This window comes from Salarias fasciatus, chromosome 15, assembly GCF_902148845.1.
Source record: "Salarias fasciatus chromosome 15, fSalaFa1.1, whole genome shotgun sequence".
In the NCBI taxonomy this organism is placed as follows: Eukaryota; Metazoa; Chordata; class Actinopteri; order Blenniiformes; family Blenniidae; genus Salarias; species Salarias fasciatus.
The window spans coordinates 5557679-5580259 of record NC_043759.1 but is presented as its reverse complement, the minus strand read 5'-3'; the positions used below and the strand labels follow the sequence as shown (position 1 = coordinate 5580259).

General features: G+C 43.1%; 2 protein-coding genes and 1 long non-coding RNA gene across 3 annotated transcripts in view; all 3 read right to left on the bottom strand.

The window, feature by feature from the left end:
- Positions 1 to 22581, bottom strand: part of LOC115401620 (NACHT, LRR and PYD domains-containing protein 3-like) — a 257799-nt gene that overhangs the window by 129228 nt on the left and 105990 nt on the right. The gene's annotated exons all lie outside the window — the stretch shown is intronic.
- Positions 1 to 22581, bottom strand: part of LOC115401636 (uncharacterized) — a 35116-nt gene that overhangs the window by 3106 nt on the left and 9429 nt on the right. The window lies entirely within an intron of this gene.
- Positions 2791 to 22120, bottom strand: LOC115401621 (NLR family CARD domain-containing protein 3-like). The gene is made up of 7 exons (XM_030109906.1): positions 21297 to 22120; positions 13452 to 13659; positions 6770 to 8564; positions 6516 to 6689; positions 6241 to 6414; positions 5429 to 5475; positions 2791 to 5223 (listed from the first exon to the last, which is right to left on the bottom strand). The coding sequence occupies exons 1-7, from the start codon at positions 21498 to 21500 to the stop codon at positions 4691 to 4693; spliced, it is 3135 nt and encodes a 1044-aa protein (XP_029965766.1). The 5' UTR covers positions 21501 to 22120; the 3' UTR covers positions 2791 to 4690.

Sequence of the window (22581 nt, the reverse complement as noted above, 5' to 3'; positions counted from 1 at the left end):
AAGGAGGCAAAAGAAGAAATAAAAAGTAACAAACAACAGGAAAATATGGAAAAATAAGTGACTCCCTTTGCTATCTTCTGTTTGGACTGTTGTCTTGGGTTCAAATTTTATATAATGTTTTTTTTTCCATACAGCAGCAAGGTAATGGTGGGCAAAATAAGCTTCGGCTTCGGTCCGAAACCTTTTCGGTCAAACAATATGTGAAATATATATATATATATATATATATATATATATATATATATATATATATATATATATATATATATATATGTATATGTATGTATATGTATATATATATATATATATATATATATATATATGTACATGTATGTGTGTGTGTGTGTGTGTGTGTGTGTGTGTGTGTTTTCAAGTCTTACCTGCAATGTACTTTTCTGTTTATTATGCTTTATGACTGAAATAAAATCTATCTAAAAAAAAAAAAAAAGGTGACACAGAATTGATCTGATTGAAATAAAGTATAAAAAAAAAAATGATGACGGAAAATATAGAGACACATTATCAGGTTATTGTCAGAACCAGTTCAGACCCACTCCTTCTCTTTTGCAGTAACATGTATTTGCCACTATGGGGCATTGCTTTCATAGAAGTGACAGTATGAAGTTGCTGGTGGCAGAGTCTTGCACTGGGTCGGGTTCTCGCAAAAACAGCTGATTTGCGGGTGGTTTTTAAAAGCTTTTTTTTTTCTCTCGGGTTCGGATCTGGGTGGGAACAATAGCTTGCGGGTCGGGTCGCGGGTTGTAGATTGACTCATAAGAATCAATATAAAATAATAATAAATAAAATAAAAACGTTGTGACGTGATCCCTCTGCTGCGACTGTCTGCAGCACCGCAGCTCTTCTGCATCCATTTCCGGGCTTTTCAGTTAGTTGAGCAAACTACAGAAAACTATCTTGGCCATTATTTACTCTCTGAGGGTCGCTTCCGCTATTTTGTGACAGTCATCGGCTCAGCTGTTTAATTGCGTTTCACCATCTAATAACACAGTTTGTGATTGGACCAGAGCATCAAACGGTCTGCCGCCGTCTAACAAGCGCCACTTCCAAAACAGTTAATAGCTATTTAGATATTTGAGAAATAAATGGATAAAACGCACAACTATCACTTTGTAATGTTCCTGAAGTGTTCAAACATTACAGTGTTTCCCTGATGGATTACTTTTCTTCTCGATGGATTCTAATTAAATATGTCACGGCTCGTAACTGCTGACCGCCGCTCAAGTCTGGACAGAAAGTAAGTCTATTACACACGTAAAGTTACCTTTAAGAGATTAAAAGTTTAAAAGCATTAAACGTAACAAACGAGTGTTTTTACAGTTGTATGGGAGAAGAACAGCAGGGCTGATGATTCATGACTGAAGTCAGGCTTTTATTGGAAGAGCTGCTTCATTCAGGTGTTATTTAGTCACTGGCAGCTGAACTGTGGCGATATTCTGTATGCATGCAGACACTGTGACCCAAAATGATAACTTTAAATACGGGTTACGGGTCGGGCTGCGGGTCGTGTTTCGACGGGTCGGATCGGGTCGCGGTACTCATCGGGCTGATGCTCGGGTTTGCGGTTCGGTTGCGGGTTTGTACGTCCCCGGGTCGGGCCGGGGCGGGTCTTGAAAACTGGACCCGTGCAGGATTCTGGCTGGTGACCTCCATCTCCTGTTGGAAGGTCATGGTTGCAAAATGAAAGGTCAGTGTTGGGACGGTTGCTTGTTAATGTATTCCCCTACATATTACTGATTACATGTCCTAAAATGTAATTTGTAAAGTATTCCCTTGCATTACTCAAATAAAGTAATGTATTCAAAACACTTTTGAATTACTTTTAGCCTACTTCAAATTGGTCTATCGAAGTGGTTCTCAAATGTTTTGTGTCCAAGGCACACGAACATGAGTAATCATGCATATCATGTAAAATATCTGTAAATTTGCATATTATTGATTAAAGGGGCACAGCGCAGTTTTAAATATTAAATTGTCTATTATTCACACCCACACACGTTTTCACCTTTGCCTGATGGGCAGCAAGATCTATTTTTGCATAATCGCAGTCGCTCCTATTTTCCTGTGCAGGGCACTGAAGGCACAGCAATATGAGTGATTCGGGTACGAATCGCTCTGAGCCTGACGTAATGCACGCTCCCGCTGGCCTGGTAATTCTTAAGTTTCGATTTGTCTGCCATTACTCCGCCAGACGCTTAGCAGCAACAACTGAGCAGTACTGAGGATGGAGCTTCCAGAAAGTAAGAAAAGACTGGCTTCTGGCACTGCCACAACTCCAGCACAGACCCCACCAGGCAGAAGAAACTTACATTTTACTCGAGCACTGCTAAAAGAGCGAGGAAGGAGTTCCCCTCTTCTGTGCACGTACATGGGCACAAGGCACAGACACGAGCTATTCACTAAGCTACAGTTACGCCTAAGGCCTGCAGGGGTCGGTGTTTCGCATAAAACGAGCAAACTGCGCTGTGCTCCTTTAAAGGTGCTGTAGGCAGGATTCCGCATCTCCGCCATCTTGCTTAGGTTTACCTAAGCAAGATGGCGATTTGACCCATCTAAGATGGCGATTTGAAACCCAACACAGCCAATCCGGTCCTGTTTTCTCTGAAATCACACCCTTACGCAAGTTAAGCCCCTCCCACAAGAACGTGCGACGAACGTCCCTCGACCAATCACGGTTAGAGCCTCAGGGGCTCTTCTGATTGGTCAAAGATACCTGGAGCTGTCGAGATTCCTTTTCAGCTCAGAACAGAGACAGATGGAAACGCTGCGCCCTTGCGGTAGTGCAATTATGCTACACTCCTGAATGATTATCAATGGATACTCTAACATTTAATCCAAAGAAAACACAGAAAAATTAGCATTGACTAGCAAAATCCTGCCTACAGCACCTTTAATACAAAGATTATGAAAATTATGTTAAAAAATGTATAACATCATCAGAGCAGTAACTGCAGCATTAAAACCAGACAGGTCACAAAGTTAAAAATGAGAAAAGAAAACTGCAGAAATGAAGAAAGAAATGTGAGTAGTGAAAGCTACAGTGGGGGGGTTAGACTTCTGGTAGCTCTGTGTGTTCGAGACATTGAAACTTGTGCTATTGTAAATATTTTGTCTTATTATCATTTTTCAAAATCAAAAATAATAATTTTTCTGTAATTTTATTGAGTCAACCCTCTGATGAAGGGACATCCTAAAATCCAAGCAGGTCCCTGGAGACAGATGTCTCTTTAGAGGGACATGCTATGAGGACTGAATGAAGGAAATGCTGAAAACAAATCAGTTGGAGGTCAGTACTGAAATTGAATATTCAAAAATACCAGTGGAGACATGAAAAAAGCTGCTCACTAATTATAGGAAGAGTTTGACTGCTGTAATAGGTAATGAAGGCTTTTCTATTTATTATTGAGAAACCTGTGAAAAACTCTTGGCATGCCACTTTTTGTTCAAATGTAAATAAAAAGTGAGAAATATTTTCTTTCCACAATGGTGCTTCTTGTACACCATCTTATTAACTTTTGGAAGAAGCCTGTATCATTTCTGGTCAAAAAACTCCCTGATTGAATAAAAGTAACTGAGCATAAATTTGCCTGGAATATGAATAATTTGGGGCTCAAGTGTGTCTGTATCTCTGCATCCACAGGACATCATGAAGCGACTCAAAGCCATGGAGTTCATATATCAGACCTTTAGGTGGCGGTGGAACTCTGTTACTCTGCACAGAAGCACAGAAACACAAAACAAGAAGCTGTCACCTTATTAAACCAAATCAGGAGCTTCTGCAGGACTCTGGCAAGACGGACTTAAAAAATCATCGAATCTGACCACATTGTGGTTGTTTTACTGTGCGCTCGAACTGGAATTTGCAAAAACAATGTTTGGTTGTCACAAACTCTCACGGCACACTGTTTGGGAACCACTGCCACAAAGTAATCCCTAAAAGTAATCGCTTTTTGGGGAAAGTAACGATTCAGAATACACCAAATTTAAACTGTCACTGCGACGCAATACAGTTTCTCGTGTTTTGTATTGTAAATAGGTGGCACTGTTGCATGTAATCTGTGACACTGCTTATCTCGACACACCACTAAGAATCCTACTTGAGCTAACACTGCTGTCTGAGATGATCCATGGATCCTAAAGCCAAATCTGTGCCCAGTTCTATTCAGTCACCTCCAGAAACTTGGACATTGGTCAGAACCTGGATAAGAACGGTGATACCTCATACATCTGCTTCTTTTAGCATTAGAAACATTGGATTCGTGACCAACGTTTCTCTGTCATGTCCCCTACTGTTGAGGATGAGTGCCGTCTGGGCCACCACCACCATGTCCGCGATGAAGACAGTCTCACTGGCTGTCAGGGAAAAAAGACTTTCTTATGAAACCTGATACCATCTCCTCTGTCACAACCATCACTGTGTCGAGTTACTTGTAAATGACTTAAAACCAAACATGAAAAAACTGAGAAAAACAAAAACGTCAAACTGTGATCAGAAGAGTTCTTTCCTCATCGTCTCCATTGAGGAGGTTAGAAAACATCCTGAAACTTAAAGTGACCACATATTTACAAAGTGTTGGAGGCTCCGTCTGTGAACCCTGCTGAACTCCACTGATGTTCTCTGATCTCTGATTGGTGCTGACAGGACTGCTGTCAGAGACAGAGACCGTCTTTCCTACAGAGGACACAGACTCACTGAAGAACCAGAGGACGAAAGTCTAAATCCAGCATAGAGAGGTTGAGAGAATGTGGTGTTGAAGGTGCAGAGGTGAATCAGAGAGTCAGAGGAGACTCTGAAGAAGGACAGAGAGCCAGCAGGACAGTCCACATACACTGCTACTCTACCAGAGGAGGAGGAGGAGGAGGAGGATGTTTTATTGCCATTGTGCCTGACATAACAACCTTGATCAGAGCAGCTCAGAGTCCAGGACTGCTCATTCCATCCAAACATACGCCCATGATCGTTTCCTCTCCATGTCATTCCTCTGTAACTCAATGATATATTAACATATCCACTCCACTCCACCTCCCAGTAACATCGACCACTCAGAACATTTCTACACAGCAGCTGATAAGTCGAGTCTTCAAATCTGTCAGGATGATCAGGATATGGCTGCTCTTCCTCCACACGTGTCACCTTCCTGTTGTTGTTGGACAGTTTGAGGTTTCTGCTCATTGAGTTTGTGTCCAGTTGAAGTTGAGAGAAATCTGATGGAGAGAAAAACAGAAAAGTCATCCTCTGACACAAATGATGGATTTATTCTCTCTGGACTTCCTGACATTTTGTTCATTCAGAGAAAGTTTAATGAGGAAACTTTTTGTCAGACTTCTCTTATCAGTCATGTTTGAATGAATCAAAACCTTTGACTGAACGACAAACAAACAGGGTTTGGTCCTCATCAGTCCAACTTACACTTCTTCAGACCAGGTTTTAACCACTGCTCTCCACCATGGTCCACCCTGCAGGAAGAAAGACAGTCAGAAGGGTTTTCTCTCCAACAGGAGTCCTAACTGCTGCTCAACATGAAGCAGAGCTCCTCAGAAACAGGCTGAAAGAGCTCTGAGTCCACACTCTGGGACTGTTTCACTCAGGACACCAATGAGCTCTGGATGGATGGATGAACAAGATGAAGTGATGAATGAAGCCTCCTTTGGTGTTTCAGCTCACACTGACCCATTTCAAAGGTTCAAACTTGGTTCAAAGCCTCTGTGGAGACGTTTGGAGCCTGAAAGTGTTTCTGCTGCTTTGGATCAGTGTGATGAAGAAGGAAACCTGTTGGCATGTTTCTGCTCCTCTCCTCCTAATGACAGCTGGAAAAGGAGCTTTCAAAGGATTCTTCACACTTCTGGAGTTTTCATTGAAAGACTCAGTTTGACAGAGAAGAAGAGAAGTTTTGTTTCTCTTCATCAACGAGCTCCACACAGACAGAAACGTCTCAATTCAACCAAAACACACAGAAACCCTGAAGATAAAATTTGATTGGAAAGTGGATGAATTGTCATCAGGATTTTAAGAGTGAAGAGAAAAGCCTCAGTTTGATCAAATGATTCAAACTTCAGGTCCAGATGTCCGAACCACATCACAGAGGCTTCAAACTCTCATTTCTCTGCTCATGGTTCATGTTTTCTTGGTACTTGTGTCACAAAAATCACTGTATACAACAAGCAGAGACATTTTGAAGACCATCTCAGTCTCCACCATGAGTTCCTGTTGTGTGTCCATACCTGAGAGTCTCCAGACTGCACTGTGGATCCTCCACTGCAGCAAACAGCTTCTTCACTCCTGAGTCTCCTGGATGGTTGTAGCTCAGGTCCAGCTCTCTCAGATGGGAGGACTTGGAGCTCACAGCTGAGACCAGAGAAACACAGCCTTCCTCTGAGACCAGACACCCTGACAGACTGGAGGCACAAACATGGCATCAAGTCAACAAGGAAGAAGGAAGATCCTCCACATGATCTGCACCAACATCAACCTGATCAAGCAGCAGCTGGATCCTGACCTGAGAGCTTCCAGTTTACAGTGAGGACTCTCCAGTCCAGAGGACAGTAGCTTCACTCCTGAGTCCTGCAGGTCGTTGTTACTCAGGTCCAGATGTGTCAGACTGGAGGACTGAGAGCTGAGGACTGAGGACAGAGCTCCACAGCTTCTCTCTGACAGACCACAGCTGCTCAACCTGAAGAAGAACCAACAATGAAAACCAGATCAATGTTTCTCATGGACTCAGTTCTACATATTTGTTCTTAAACCACGTACAGAGCTTTGTTGGAGGCTTTGACCACTGGCAGCAGCTTCAGAAGAGCCTCCTCTGAAGCAGAGTATTTCTTCAGGTCAAACTCCTTCAGATCTTCTTCTGATGACAGTAAGATGAAGACCAGAGCTGACCACTGAGCAGGAGACAGTTCATCTCTGGAGAGACTTCCTGATCTCAGGGACTGTTGGATCTCCTCCACCAGAGAACCATCATTCAGTTCATTCAGACAGTGGAACAGATTGATGCCTCTCTCTGCAGACAGACTCTCACTCAGCTTCTTCTTGATGTACTGGACTGTTTCCTGATTGGTCTGTGAGCTACTTCCTGTCTGTGTCAGCAGACCTCGAAGGAGACTCTGATTGGTTGGCAGTGAAAGACCCAGGAGGAAGCGGAGGAACAAGTCCAGGTGTCCATTTGGACTCTTCAAGGCCTCGTCCACTGCTCTCTGATGGAGATGGTGGAGCTGAAGCTGTTGTGGAGATTGCTGAATGGTTGTTTGTTTCTCTTCCAGCAGGTTGATTCCAGACTGGATGAAGGTCTGATGGACATGAAGAGCAGCCAGAAACTCCTGAAGGCTCAGATGGATGAAGCAGAACACCTTGTCCTGGTACAGACCGCTCTCCTCTCTAAAGATCTGGGTCAGCATTCCTGAGTACACTGAGGCTGCTCTGAGATCGATGCCACACTCTGTCAGGTCGGGTTCATAGAAGATCAGGTTTCCTTTCTGCAGCTCCTCAAAAGCCAGTTTTCCCAGAGACTCTATCATCTCCCTGCTCTCTGGACTCCAGTGTGGATCTGTGGCAGCTCCTCCATCATACTTGACCTTCTTGACTTTGGCCTGGACCACCAGGTGGTGGATGTACATCTGAGTCAGGGTCTTGGGCAGCTCTCCTCCCTCTCTGCTCTTCAACACCTCCTCCAGAACTGTAGCAGTGATCCAGCAGAAGACTGGGATGTGGCACATGATGTGGAGGCTTCGGGAGGTCTTGATGTGGGAGATGATCCTGCTGGCCTGCTCCTGCTCTCTGAACCTCCTCCTGAAGTACTCCTCCTTCTGGGGGTCAGTGAACCCTCGGACCTCTGTCACCCTGTCCACACAGTCAGCAGGGATCTGATTGGCTGCTGCAGGTCGTGTGGTGATCCAGAGGTGAGCAGAGGGAAGCAGTTTCCCCCTGATGAGGTTTGTCAGCAGAACATCCACTGAGGTGGACTCTGTAACATCAGTCAGGAACTCAGTGTGCTGGAAGTCCAGAGGGAGTCGACACTCATCCAGACCGTCCAAGATGAAGACCACCTGGAAGTCTTCAAATCTGCAGATTCCTGCTTCTTTGGTTTCAGTGAAGAAGTGATGAACAAGTCCCACCAAGCTGAACTTCTTCTCCTTCAGCACATTCAGCTCTCTGAAGGTGAATGGAAATGTGAAGTGGACGTCCTGGTTGGCTTTGTCTTCAGCCCAGTCCAGAGTGAACTTCTGTGTCAGGACTGTTTTCCCAATGCCAGCCACTCCCTTTGTCAGCACTGTTCTGATTGGTTGAGATCTTCCAGGTGAGGCTTTAAAGATGTCTCCTGGTCTGATGCTTGTTTCTGCTCTGTCTGCTGTCCTGGATGCTGTTTCAATCTGTCTGACCTCATGTTCCTCATTGACCTCTGCAGCCCCTCCCTCTGTGATGTGGAGCTCTGTGTAGATCTGGTTCAGGAAGGTGGACTCTCCTGCTTTAGAGACTCCTTCAAACACAGACTGGAACCTCTTCTTCAGGCCACATTTCAGCTTCTGTTGGCAGACAGCAGCAGAAGTTCCTGAAAATAAAAACAAACGTATGTGTATTTGACACTGAATGTTAAGAAAGTGTCCCACTGAGCAAAAAGTAGTCATCAACACGTCCATGAGGTGTTCTATCTGCACATCCAGAGGACGTCCTCAGAAGAGCCAAATGATTTTTTTTATGTCTTTCTTTGATATTGTACGGATGTCTCATTGGGTTGTTGTCCCTATGTCTTGTTAGTCGTAATGTCAAAGAAAAGACGTGTAATTGACGTAATTGTTTGACATCTAGAAGACGTCCTTAAAGGAGCCAGAACAAACTCACCACACAAAGACCTCTTTTCAATATTGTTTTTGCACGTTGTGTTTTGGTCTCATGAAGGTGCAGACTGTAACTCTGGACGTCTTTTTTCAACATCTCCCGAACGTCTAGTATTGACGTCAACCTCTATAAAAAGGCTAAGTGTCCAAATGTGGTCGTTATGGACGTCTTTTCAACCCTCAAATGTTTTCTCATTTTAGATGTGGTTTTTACAATAACAATAATGAATTTTTTGATCATGCATTTGGTGTTAAGCTACTACAGCTCTCCATCGGCCCCTCCGACCACCACCCACTCACTCTCACTGCATCCACCCAGGCTTCCTGTGTTCACTCTTCGTCTTCCATAGGCTACGTTCACACTGCAGGGCTCAATGCTCAATGCGGATTTTTTTGTGAAATCCGATTTTTTAGCGAGTTCGTTCACATTTACATTAAAATGCGACTTGTATGTGATCTCCCGTCTGAACGGAATACAACCCAAAAGTGTCCCACATGTGCAGAAGAGGACATAACGACGTCACGCAGCAGCGCGCTTCAGTGTTTGCAGAACCCAGAAACAACATACAGAATCTGTAGCTTTTCAAGTTTCGATGATTTATTGAAGAACTGATCAAACACGCATTCTTACAATTAAACATTGAGCAATCGTTTGAGCGCAGCGCTTCTAATCAGCCGCGCCGAGCTCCTTTTGTGTGTGTGTGCGCGCGCGCGACAGAGAGAGAGAGAGAGAGAGAAAGAGAGAGAGAGCGCGCATGTTGATATGTTTTTTCCTCTCCGTTGTCCTGGCGCTGTAGAATTTAGCGAATGAGAAGGAAGAGGGCCAAGTTTTTGGCCATGGCGTTTTGTGGGGCAGTGGCAGCAACATCCGTCCAGAGAAACGCAGCTAGGAGAGGTGGGACAGTGATGAGAGAGGAGTTCAATAATTAAGGAGTTCAATAATAATTTTCGGATGACAAGAACTCCCTTTATGTGCGTCTGCGAGCGCCTTTTTTTTAACACTCTCACAACAAGACACATGTCTTTTTCGCCCCGTATCGTGACGTGCAGGTCGGATAAATGCGACCTGGCCGTTCAGACTGAAGTCACATGGCAAAAGATCCGATACGTATCGGATTTAGGACCACATGTCCAAGTGGCCTGGGTCACATTTGAAAAAATCGGATCTGTGTCGTTCAGACTGTCATGAAAAGACCCGATAGAGGTCGCATAGGGGCAAAAAAATCGGATTTGGGTCACTTCAGCCTGCAGTGTGAACATAGCCATAGATATACTGACTAGGACCCACTTCACTTAAGGTTGCAAGTTCTGTTGGGATCAGGCAGTGGTGGGCCGTCAGGGCCTGCAAAGCCTTCTCTGCTGGCCTAAAAATTATCTGAATTACAGACTGATGTAAATTATATTTTGTCCATAAATAATTAATAAATGATTCCAAACGGTATGTTCCAGTTCCTTTCATAGTTTCCCCGTGGTTGCGCTGCTTCCAGACATGTTTTTTTCATATTAAATCATTTAACCAATCAGATTTCAGGCATCATCTGTTGCTAGGGTCAAAGAAATCTGCCTGAGGCCTTCGCTATCCGTTCCTGATGGCGCAGTGAAGTAAAGTGAAGCGTCAAACAGACAGCTGCTTCAACCAATCAGACAGTTGCTTCAACCAATCAGATTTCGAGTTGGCGACTCAGCGCCTTCTCGCTTCTAACAGCATATCCAGGCCCTCTGAATTACATTCACCAAGAGATACAGTAGGGGGCGGTATGCACCTAAGTTGTTGGTCGCCTACCTCAATTATTCCAAAGAAGAAGCAGAAGATCTGAAGAGAAATAAAACTTACGCCAGAAATCCCACAGGGCAGCTGGACTTTCAGCCCTGGCTTTATGGAACTGAAATGCTCGGATAATCTATATGACAGAGCAGTTGAACTCTTTTTGAGGAAGGAAAGGAGGATGTATTTTGTTTTCAAATCGGGATTTTGGTGAGTAAAATGTTCCTCTTTTCCTAAATAATATTGCTGTTTTATTAAGTTGTTGATGCTCATTGTATGTGCACAGATGTAGTAGGAGAATTGTGCACTTCAGCAAAGGCATTTATTCTGGCTGCACAAGTATCTATCTGCTGTGCAACAACTCTTTATGTGCATATCTGCATAATAAGATTTTTTTTGTAGACAAAATAGTTATTGAGAGGTGGATTGGTTCAGGCGGATCTGTTCTGAAGGCCTTAATGTGAAATGCACGGTCCGCCACTGGGATCAGGTATCTTCAAGGCAGCATCTAGAAGAACTTGTATTTTCTAGAGTAAACCAAGCATGTAAATAACCACAGGACTCAAGTAGGGCGAACTTTCTTGTCAGTAATCATTGCCTGTAGACATAAAATAAACATAACTTGGAAGAGAATTTGTCTGGTTTAACTGTCCACCTTTTTTTAAGTGACCTGAATGTCCTATTTTTTATTATTCATATTAAATAATCTCGGTGAAAACAACAACGTTGATGTTGATGTTACCGTCATCTTCATTGGTCCAAAACTGGACATGCAAAATCGACGTTGAAAAGACGTCTTTGTCATGTGTCTTTGTGAAGTGGGTTTGTTCTGGCTCCTTTTGGGACGTCTTCTGGATGTCAAACAATGACGTTAATACAACGTCCCGACAAGACATTCTTACAATGTCCCGTCAAGACATCTGCACAACACTATATAACGTAGAAAAAAACGATGTATTTAAAAAAAAAAACTTTCATTCTGGTTCCTCTGAGGACGACTTCTGGATGTGCAGAGATAACACCTTATAGACGGGTTTTGGACCACTTTTTTCTCAGTAGGGTGTTGGTGGAGATGTTCCTCCTCCATGAGCTCCATCCAGCTCTGGAGACCTGGCCTGGGGCTGGAGAACAGGAAGATTCCCATGAATGCTTGCAGCTGCTAAGCTCAGATCATCTAAAAAGGAGAACAACGTATCGCTCACAGTAATTTCTATCCAAAGCATTCACAGTCCCTCACACATCTCAGATGTGTGAAAACAACGGTTGGTTATAGCAAGTCAGCTCAGCAAGCACTCACAAAAAACTTCCAGCACAGCCCCTTCTCAGGACCCTCCCATCTCCAAGACCAACATGGCTGCAGAGGAGTTGGAGGCCAAAGGCATGTATTGAGGACTCAATTGCTCAAGAATATTTTCATTGAGTTTTTAAATGATTTATTTATTGTAACAGTGCTATCATATCATAAATAACAGATGATAAGAGGGAATCTGCTGGCCGTCTGAAATCTGACCGCTGGGAGTGAATGGCCGGACTTTGGACATGTCTGCTGTAAATAGTTGAGCACGAGATAAGAGTGAGGGGGGTCTTTGATTTGGGGCTGCTACCTGTTTTCTCCTGTTATTCAATGAAGGAGTTTCGAGTAGGAATTGTATTTTCTTCCCTTGTGTTTTTCAAGATATGCCTAGAGCTCTTTTCTATCATGTAATTATTAACAAAAAGCAGTTGCCCGGGGCCAGATCAGGTGAATATGGCAGTGGGGAGGCTGGCTAGTCAGGGTTTTAGTCAAAAAATATGCTTTATGCACAACATTTCGTGCTATTTCTGTGCGTAACGGGGCGTCCTGTGGTCTGCTGTATGCGGCCATTTCCAGGTGCCTTCGTCTCACTGCTTCTAATAGCCGCCTGAGGATGATCTGTCTGGATATCCACAATACTCCCATCAGTTCTGCAATGTCATCAGAAGTCCTGCGTGGATCTACCATGATGTCTTCTTCAGTTTTTGTGACATTTTCCTCTGTTCTGGAAGTGGATTGTTGTCCTCTGCGTGCCTGGTCTTCGTGATGTAATCTGATTACTCTTAAAGGGCCCAAACCACTCATAAACCCTAAGAATCCTTCTTAAAGAATGTCTGCAACATGGTGAGTGTTTCTGCCGCTGTTTTTCCCAATAAAAAAACAAAATGTTTTGACAGAGCGCAAATCAGTGGATATCTGCCATCTTGAAAAATCGAAGAGCGGGGTGTAACTCTGTCAACATACACAATGACTGTCAGCTGACCGCATCACTGGGGAGACCAAACCTGGCACAGTTATGCATGAGGTTATCCTGTAGCGACATCTAGTGGCTAAAATCAGAACTTCATTGTATTTTTTTATTAATAGAATTAGTCCGGAAACTTTTGGGTCCCCCCTCATACTTAAATAAATGGTAATAATCTGAAGTCAGTCGTTTTTGCATTCTTTATACCAAGCATAGAATCAAAGAACCGGGTGGAGTTGGCCAGACGGAAGTCCTGGGCTCCAACATAAGCAATAAGCTTTTGTTCATTACTGTCTAAAACTGGTGGTGCTGGGCTTCTTGTCAGAAAGGAGTGCTGGAGGGGCTCAAATCATGGTTTTACCCAGAGTTCCTTGACTGGGACATAACATGACTCTACTGCTTGTTTCGGACTTTCTACTTGCTTCTGTCTCTTTCACAGTTTCTGTGTCTGACCTGGAAATGAACTCTGATCTTTTGTTTGGACTCTGTTCCTTCTTTCTGCTCTCCAGTCTCTCTTCTACCTGAAAACATTTCTCTGTTTCATCTCCATCCTGTGAAATGAGATCAAATCCTCTTACTGCTCCACAGACGCTCAGCCAGCTCCTCCTGCTTCATCCTCCTCAGGAAGTCCAGTGTGATCCTCACTAATGACTCTCTGCTGCTCCTCTGCTTTTCATCCTCATCCTCTCTCTCACTTTCTGAGCATGCTGGGTAATCTGGACTCAGAAGCTTCTTCATCTTCTTCAGCTCCTCCTTCATGAAAGTCACCATGTTGTCCTCCAGCAGCTGGAACAGAGAAACATCTGGAGTTAGACAGATGGAGATGTGAGTGTAAATCCAGGATGGACAACATGTGAAGCAGAGTCAGACTTCATGTGGATCTCCAGCAGAAACAGCTTCAGCATCAGTGAAGGCTGGAAGCTGGATGAAGGTTGGACTGTTTCACTCTGGACCTGAATGGATCTAAGAAGCTGAGAGTCTGCTTCATGTTTCAGCTGGAAGTCTGTTGAATAATTTTATAATATTCTTTACATCATGCTTATTATATTATGTTATTTACTATTGTTCATGTAATGCATGTCTCTGTTAGTTATAGTATGCTAGTAAGACACAGGCGTAGAAAAGACATGTATCCTTTTTCTGTTCGCCAGCCTGCCATGTTTCATTTTTACGGCAGCGTCTTGGCAGCTGGACAGTTTGTTTTTTCTAAAGTCAAGACTTTAGGTCAATTGTCTCTCTGTCTCCCTCTGGTGTAAATGAGGCTCATTGGACAAGAAATGTGACACTATGATTTGTTGCACAACACCTGGCATTTGGGAAGACTTGATGGAGACTTGATGGAGGCTGAGAGGGCCTCCCAAGGGGTCACGTTCCTTGACCTTTGTAGGGAGGGGGGAACAATTGTGTCTTGACGAAGAGTCCATGGAGAGTTGACGAACTCCCAAGAAATAGTATAAATAGATGGAGCAGAGAGCGATCGGCGCGTCAGTTCTTTTGGTCAACCTGACTGCCAGGAGGTGTTTTTGGGAATAAAGTCCTCCTTTTGCATTCTGACTCTGACTCTGCCTGATTTTTCTGAGGAGAACTACGATGGAAGACTTCAAGAACCAAGAGTGGATATACTTGAGGATTTTACGTTTTTTCTGGGATATATGTTTGTGGGGTTTTTTGCTTCGTGACTGGCCTAGGATACTTTTTAAAATAAAATTCCACGACATATTATTGGCGAGCTCCAGCCAGGAGGAGTAACCGGAGATTGATTTTTATCTGTGGAGGAGGACCGGCTCAGCACACTGTGGCCACAACAATTGGAGGTAAGCAGATTAATTTATTCTGCGTCTAAATTTTTTGTGTGCTTATGTCGGGTCTCTGCCCAGGTGAAATCTAAAACCGGATTAAATTAATCCAAAAGAATCTAGTTAAAGTTAAAGTGATTTTTAAAGATAAAAAAAAAGAAACATTTGATTTAAAAGAAATTCAGAGGGGGAGTTCGGAGTCAGAATGCAAAAAACGACCAAACCGCATAAGAGTAACGACCATGGTGCAGAAAGAGTCTGCTTGCTAAGGGTAAAAAGGGGCCGCTTGCATGCGCGGACTGTCTTCAGGCTGCTATGTGTCTTAACTGCTGAGGGGGAAGTGACACCGCGGCCAGAGAAGGGTCGGCTAAGTATAAGAGTAGGAGCCGCTTGAGGATAATTCTCCTAAGACGGGAGTAGGCGCCAGTGTGGAGATGCGGATACCGCTAAGGGTTTGTTAGACAGGAACAACTGTAAATCAATAATGTTCTAAATTTTACATGGAGTAAAATGCATGCAAATTTGCTTGTTTGAATATTAAATACAAAACGCCATGTTTAACATACATTATTTGCCCAATTAAATTAAAGAAAAGTTTAGATAAGTCTGAAATTTAAGTTTTTTAAATTCCTAGTGATCTGTATTAAAAGAGAATTTTGCAGTTAAGTGAGGGTTTATTTGGAAATAATTAAGGTAACGATTACTCATAGTTTTTATGTGTAAATGGTTGCCAAGGTTGTTCTAAGCAAATAGCGCTCTATACTATTCTGGATGTGAGTGTGTTGTTTCTGTGTAATTTAACCTTAGGGCTGAATGGGTAATCTCTGCCATAAATAAAGCCTTCTAGGAGGGAGAGGGTATAAAACAGGAGACCCAGAAGTGGGTCCTTTACGGACGGCCGGTCCAACCTATGAGAGGTTAATTTGTTGACCCAGCGGAGAGACTGGGCTGTCAAAGTGAACTCTGGGTCTGAAGCGTAGGTTGTAAACTAGTAAGCCTTCTCCCAGGAGAGGAGAGAAAGTGTACACAAGAGACTCCAGGAGAGGGTCGAGCACGGATGGATCCGTCCCAACTGCGGTTACCGCCAAAGGTCAATTTGTCGGCTCAGCTGTGAGCTGCACCGTCAAAGCGAATTTTGGGGCTGAAAGGGTGGTTGTAAAACAAAAAGCCTTCTGACGCGGAGGAGGTAATTGTGTCTATGTCTAAGTAAGAGTGCGTAAAAAGAACAAGTGAGTGTTAGAAAGATGCGAGGAAAGGAGAAGGGGTGACTGTGCGTATGAGACTGTCTGTGAGAGTTTGAAGGAGAGCAGATGGTAAAAGGAGCAGAAACTTTGGCCAAAAAAGTACATATGTAAATAAAATGCGCATGTAATCATAGGGTATTTTAGCAAAATGATATAGTGTAAATAGACAGAAAAGGAAGACTGACTAAATTGAGAAGGTGGAAAAGTTACAGCAGGTTTGCCTTCAAATGAGATGATTAAAGAATATTTTATTTAAATACTGCAGCTTATGTGACGTTAAAGTTTTTATTATGAGACGGGTATGGATAATTATAGATAGGAAATTGTATTTGGGATGGTGGCAGAAACTAAGGGATCAAATTTAGAACCCTATAGTACAGGGCTGCGTAAAAGAGTACGCTGAGAGTCAACCATGGGGGAGTGACTGCTAGTGAGAAGAGGCAGCAGTGATGAGGAGTATTTATTACTCTCTTGAGAACATAGGAGAGATATTGAGATGCATGAAATAACTTATTATTGGATAGAATGTAGATATAAAAAGGAAACCTGAAGTTGAATTGTGGCAAAATCGGCAGGAAATCATTCAGAAAACTGTGGCATTTGACCAGATGTGTTATTCTAACAAGTACAGGGGGAATTCCCCGACGTGCTCTGGACACGGGGATCAGGAGCCGCTGGAATGCAGGGGGGTTGGACGCGTTATCAGTGCAGCTGAAGTGAAGCACCATCAAGACGGACTACTTTGCTGCTAAGTAATCTATTACGGCACGGAGTGACAGTAAAATCCATGGTTGGATATCAGTCATTCCATGAAAGGGTAACAGGTTTCCAAGGATCGTATCTCAGTTTGGGCTTACGGTTTTATTTCAGTATGTATTTTTGCATCCTGAAAAAAAAAAAAAAAAAAAAAAAAAAAAAAAAAAGAGAGAGAGAAAAGACTTCAAACGAAAGATATTTTCTTTTTTCTTTTTTTTTTTTGAAGTTTTGAATGTAACTACATGGAAGAAAAATACACGGATTTAAAATTAAAAATGCCTCGACAAACTTTTCCTTCTCGTTCTCCTCTACTCCTCCACTCGCCATGGCTTTCTGGAACGGGTTATTTGCGATCTGTAGGTGAGCGCTCCTCTTGCTCCTCTGGCTCAGATTTCACACATAGGCAGCAGGGGGGTGTGGAGAAGACAGTGATTGGACAGCTACTCGCAGGATGGGGATTTCTTTAGCAGAGTGCTTATTCATGCAGGTAGACAGACATAGAGATCTGTTCTACAAGTAGGTGGCCAGCTGTAAGAAATTAATCAATTAAGCAACGACAGACTGTAGTTTATAGGTGAATTGATCTATGTATGGCGTACAGAAGGGTTTGGTTCAAAACAGAGAACCGCAGCATGCCTAATGATTATATTAGAGAACGAGTATTGAGAACAGCAGTTCTAAATAAAAAAATAAATGAATAAATAAATAATTTATTGTACTAATATAAACTATCCCCACAGACACAGAAGCTGTGTGGAAAGAGTCAAGGGATTTAAAATGGATCAAGAGAGAACAGGAGGCACAGGTACTAATATGACAGCACCCAAAATTTGAAAAAGAAATTCTAAAATGTATAGAAAGCAGAACAACTGAACTCCCGAAGGGGCAAAATGGCCTCTAGGAGTCTTTGATGAGAAATGTTGTGATGAAATGGCATCAAAGATCAAGCATTATGATGATGACGTCAGCAACAGAAGAGAAGATCTGAGTAAAGAACTGACAAACAAATGGACAACAATGCAACTTGGAGAACAGAGCAAGCAAGTTGCGACAGTAAATCAAGAGAAAGGAATGCTGCAATGGTTTTGGCTGGACGGGAGGCGGAGACATCTGACACCCACCAGGCCCACAGCTCCTAATAGCTCCACCCACCTATCAAATTCCAAGAAGAGGGATGAGAAGGAGGGCTACACAGCCAGCTGCCAGGCAGAGGAGAGACGCCTGCTGGGGAAGAAGAGACTCTGCAGACAGTGGAGACAGATGACATTCCAACCACGCTGCAATGAGTTCATTTGCGGAGGCTGCAGGAGGATCTATGGATCCTGTATAGGCCTCTACAGCCATGCCTGATGCTGTAGACCTGACTGAAGACCCATGGCATAAAAACCCCATGATCTTTCAAGATGGATGGAGCCAACAATTTTATGCCAACTACAAGCCAACATAAGGTGCATACCAGATGGGGTATGTGGATTTCCCTGACAAGGAAGTGGAAGAATCAAGCACTATGAGGTGCCAACAACCAGATGATGGAAAAAACCAACAACCCTGATCTACTGGATCCAACTGATGGAAAACTTCATTCAACTCTCGAAGAAGACGAAGAGCTAATTCTCCAACAAGTGTCACTGGAAGTATGGTCAAGACATAAGACTGATGTGGGCAGAGTCAAATCAGTGAAACCCATCCACTGCCAAACAGAAATTGGTACCCATTGAAGCAACATGCAATCAAAGGCATTGAACCAACCATGAATAGGATTACTAGAAATGGGAGTGCTAGTTAAAACAAAAAGTTAATGTAACATACTAATCTTCCAATCAAGAAAAAAACAGTTCTACAGATGATAGGTTGGTTCATGATTTAAGAGCTGTCAATGCCATTGTCGATGCAGAGACTACTGTCGTCCCTGATCCACATATGTTGTTATCAAATGTTCCACCAGATACTAGATAGTATACGGTAATAGACCTTTGTTCTGCATTTTTCAGTGTGCCGATAGATAAAGAGTCACAGTATCTTTTAGCTTTTACATATCAGAAGCAACAATATACGTATACTCGACTTCCACAAGGTTATGTAGAAAGCCCATCAGTATTTGATAGAATACTAGCCTAAGACTTACAGCATATAGATGTTGCAAGCACAGTAATGCAATATGTAGATGACATAGGAAAGAGGAACATAGCTCCATCAGATAGAGGCTGTAACTCAAGCTCCACGGCCACTAACAGTAGGACAAATGCTTTCCTTTCTGGGGATGACTGAATATAACCATCCATGGATAACTGACTATGCTGGAAAAAAAAAAAAAAAAAAAAAAAAGCTCCATTACGTGCACTGAAAAAAGCTGCAGACCAATTAAACGTAAAAAAAGGACCTGCAGTCGACACCAGTTCTAGGTAATGAAGTTATTCTTGATGCTCCTGAGCTCACAATCCAGCGGTGCGCCGCGGTGAATCCTGCCACTAAAATGGTAACTCCTGATGAGGGTATCCAATATGACTGTAAACAAGAAACAGATAACTCTATGAGGGTATATGATGACTTATATAACCGACCAATAACGGCTGATGTGACTTTAATTATGGATGGATCTTGTTTTAAGGATGTCATGGACAACCATGTGGGTTTTGCCATAATTGAACTAAAGCCAGATGGCACTTTTTTGGAAGTATTAAATTGAGAAAACCATGCTCTGCCCAATTGGCAGAAATAAAGGCTTTTAGGACACCCATGCAGATGAAATTGCCAAACTCTTACAAGTAACGTTACTTTCGATGGCAGTTACAGTGATTGAATGCCCTGCCAATCAAAAGCCAAACAACTTAATAGCTAAAGGTAATCAATTAACTGATGAAGAGGAAAAAAGGCAGCAAGGGTAAGTATGTGCCCCATACTGTTTGCAGTTGACCGTAAACCCTAACTATTCTATCTTTTCTTATAGCAGCACAGGACAAGGCAGTCCTGCAAGGAAAAACGGTGTGGCTTAAGGGGTATGACCATGAACACCCTGGATGGGCCGCAGCGGGGTTTGTGGAGGAATTGTACTGGACATTTTGTCTTGCCACTGTCTCTGCTACGCTGTGCTATTAGGAATGCGCATGGTCAGGACCATTGCGCAAGGGGGGAAGTGTTAAGACGCTTAAGAGATGTTTGGTGGTCACCATTTCTGGCACCCACAGTCGATCGAGTGCTGCATGAATGTGAAGTATGTGTTCAGTATAATACAAGGAAATCTTTTTCGGCACCTATTGCGCATATTCCTCCACCAGACGGTCCATTTCATCATCTGATGATAGATTTTGTAGATATGACTCAAAGAATTGGATACATGCGATGTATTCTTGTGGTAATATGTCGTTTCAGCAGATGGGTGGAAGAAGTACCAAACCATGCACCAGACAGTGGATCTGTAGCAAAGTTTTGTGTAGAGAGGTTTTCCAAGGTTTAGTTTTCCTGACACATGTAGTTCAGACAGTGGATCCCACTTTGTGGTGGAGGTAATAAAACATATTATGAAAATACTTGGGATCCAGCAGAAGTTTGGATGTGTATAACCCACAGTTGCAGGGAACAGCTGAATGAGCAAATGGAATTTTGAAATCTAAAGGGAATTAAGTTCATAGCGAACAGAGAGAACAAACTAAGATGTCTAAGAATGTTTTGCTAAGTGTTGTCAAACTGACTAAACTAACACACTAACCCATCTAACAGTGCATGAAATATGCATAGAGAGACCCATGCATGTACCTTTCTTGAAGGGACTTTATGAAGGTCTATCTCTTGAACAGCTGAGAAGTTATGTTCAACAATTGTCCTGTATTTGTAAGGTGATTTTTCAACAGGTAAAAGGGGCCAAAGAAGACAGAGAGGCTGAAATCACACCATCTCTAGAATGAGTGCGACCTGGAGAGGGGGTATATGTAAAAGGTTTCAGAGGGAATGGAACCAACTGAGACGAGGAGGTCCATTCAAAGTTGTCCTGACCAAGTCATACTGCACAGGACATCGAGGGTAAGACTGTTTGTTTCTATTGAAACTGCTGCTGCAGGGCTGACAGACTGCCCTCAAAGCATCAGCAGACACCACCTGAGCTGGAAGGGGAAGGTAATACCTCCATGCAGGGAAGAGGCAGCTACAGGAAGGGAAAAGATGACGCCTCCCCTGCAGATTAGGCGCAGCCAGACAGAAATAAGATCTTAAAGACTGATCTCCAAACAAAGCAGCAAAGAAACTAGGAGTAGAGGTTTGTTACCAAGTAGGCAAAGGAGTGATTCAGGGAGGATTCAACTAAGTTAGAAACAAATAGGCTCTGGAGATTTAGAGTCAGGAGAAGGACCGTTAAGATATAGATTATGAAAAAGTTTAACACAACCAATAGGTTGTTGCGACCGTAAGGTTGCTATGCTACCTCACCCCACAGTAGGTGGAGTGCTAGCTACTTCTGGAGAACTCCAGATAGGGGTAGTATGGAAAACAATGGAAAAAAAAAATGATGAAAGGGGTAACAATGTGCCGATGGTGGATACCATTAGAAGAATGCTTAATGGGTTATTTGTCTTTATAGGGAAAATCATGGTGGAGAGCAATATTGACAGGAATGCACTCCTGTTGGACAACATACCATCGATGACTCGAGACCAAACAGGGGAGAGGACGTCGGACAGTGTCTTCCAGCCGGAGCCTGTCCCATGGCAACTGACGGTGGGGGATCTACAACCAGGACCCAGCAGACTTCGTCCACGAGAGTCCACCGGCATGTACGGGGCTCCACCTCCATGCCGCTATCAGCTTCCGAGGACCTACTACCAGCATCCCCTCCCAACATATGTCACCAGTTCCTGAGACCCTCTCCTCACCTCCCCTCCCTTCATGACGATGCAGGGATGCGCTCCATCGCAGGAGCAAAGGACGCCGATCACACACACGGGTCCCCGAACCCTGAGAAGCCCAGGGAGACACCTCTCTCCCCAACCTATGACCCAATATCATCTGACGGCAGCGACGTCAGCGACAGCGACACCAATGCTCGCGTAGGATCCTGGTTTCTGAAAGTTTGTGTTTATACTTGGAAGGACCTTGCCACCATGCCTTTGAATGATGTACGAGAGATGATGAAAGATGGTCAGGTGTTGGAAGATACACCACGTAACTGTGTGCGTCAATACTTGCCACTCGCAAAAGATGATTTGCTTTTCAGCATTTCCGCTGGCAGCAGGAAGTGGTTCCCGCTGCACCCAATAATACCCCAAGCTTCGCTGAGTAGTGTACTGCTGCTTGTATCCCTCTGTTGGGGAAGGTTCAGTCAGGAGATTGATTGATAGTGGATGGTTAACCGTTAGTATTATAATCTCTGTATTAAGTTAGTCATATAATCTTAGTATTGATCATTTATGGGAGTGTGTATCACGTTATTAATCATTTTATGTAGGTGATTTAGTATATTCATACGTGTGTGCTGAAACTACATAACCTTTTTGAAAGGTGCAAGATGTGCCACAGTTAAATACTGCCGTTACACGCTTACAGACAAATGCTTATGTTTGCTATGAAGAATTTGTAGTTGATTAGTTATAGAGGTGTAGTATGAGACTTGTTAGTCTCAAAGGGGGGAAATGTTGAATAATTTTATAATATTCTTTACATCATGCTTATTATATTATGTTATTTACTATTGTTCATGTAATGCATGTCTCTGTTAGTTATAGTATGCTAGTAAGACACAGGCGTAGAAAAGACATGTATCCTTTTTCTGTTCGCCAGCCTGCCATGTTTCATTTTTACGGCAGCGTCTTGGCAGCTGGACAGTTTGTTTTTTCTAAAGTCAAGACTTTAGGTCAATTGTCTCTCTGTCTCCCTCTGGTGTAAATGAGGCTCATTGGACAAGAAATGTGACACTATGATTTGTT

Coding starts and splice junctions, on each gene's coding strand:
- LOC115401621 (XM_030109906.1), bottom strand. CDS start 21,500: ATGTTGGGAGGGGATGCTGGTAGTAGGTCCTCGGAAGCTGATAGCGGC. Junction 13,660..21,296: donor TTGGTCTCGAGTCATCGATG/GTATGTTGTCCA, acceptor TCTCTGTTCCAG/CTGCTGGAGGACAACATGGT. Junction 8,565..13,451: donor GGCTGAGCGTCTGTGGAGCA/GTAAGAGGATTT, acceptor TTTTATTTTCAG/GAACTTCTGCTGCTGTCTGC.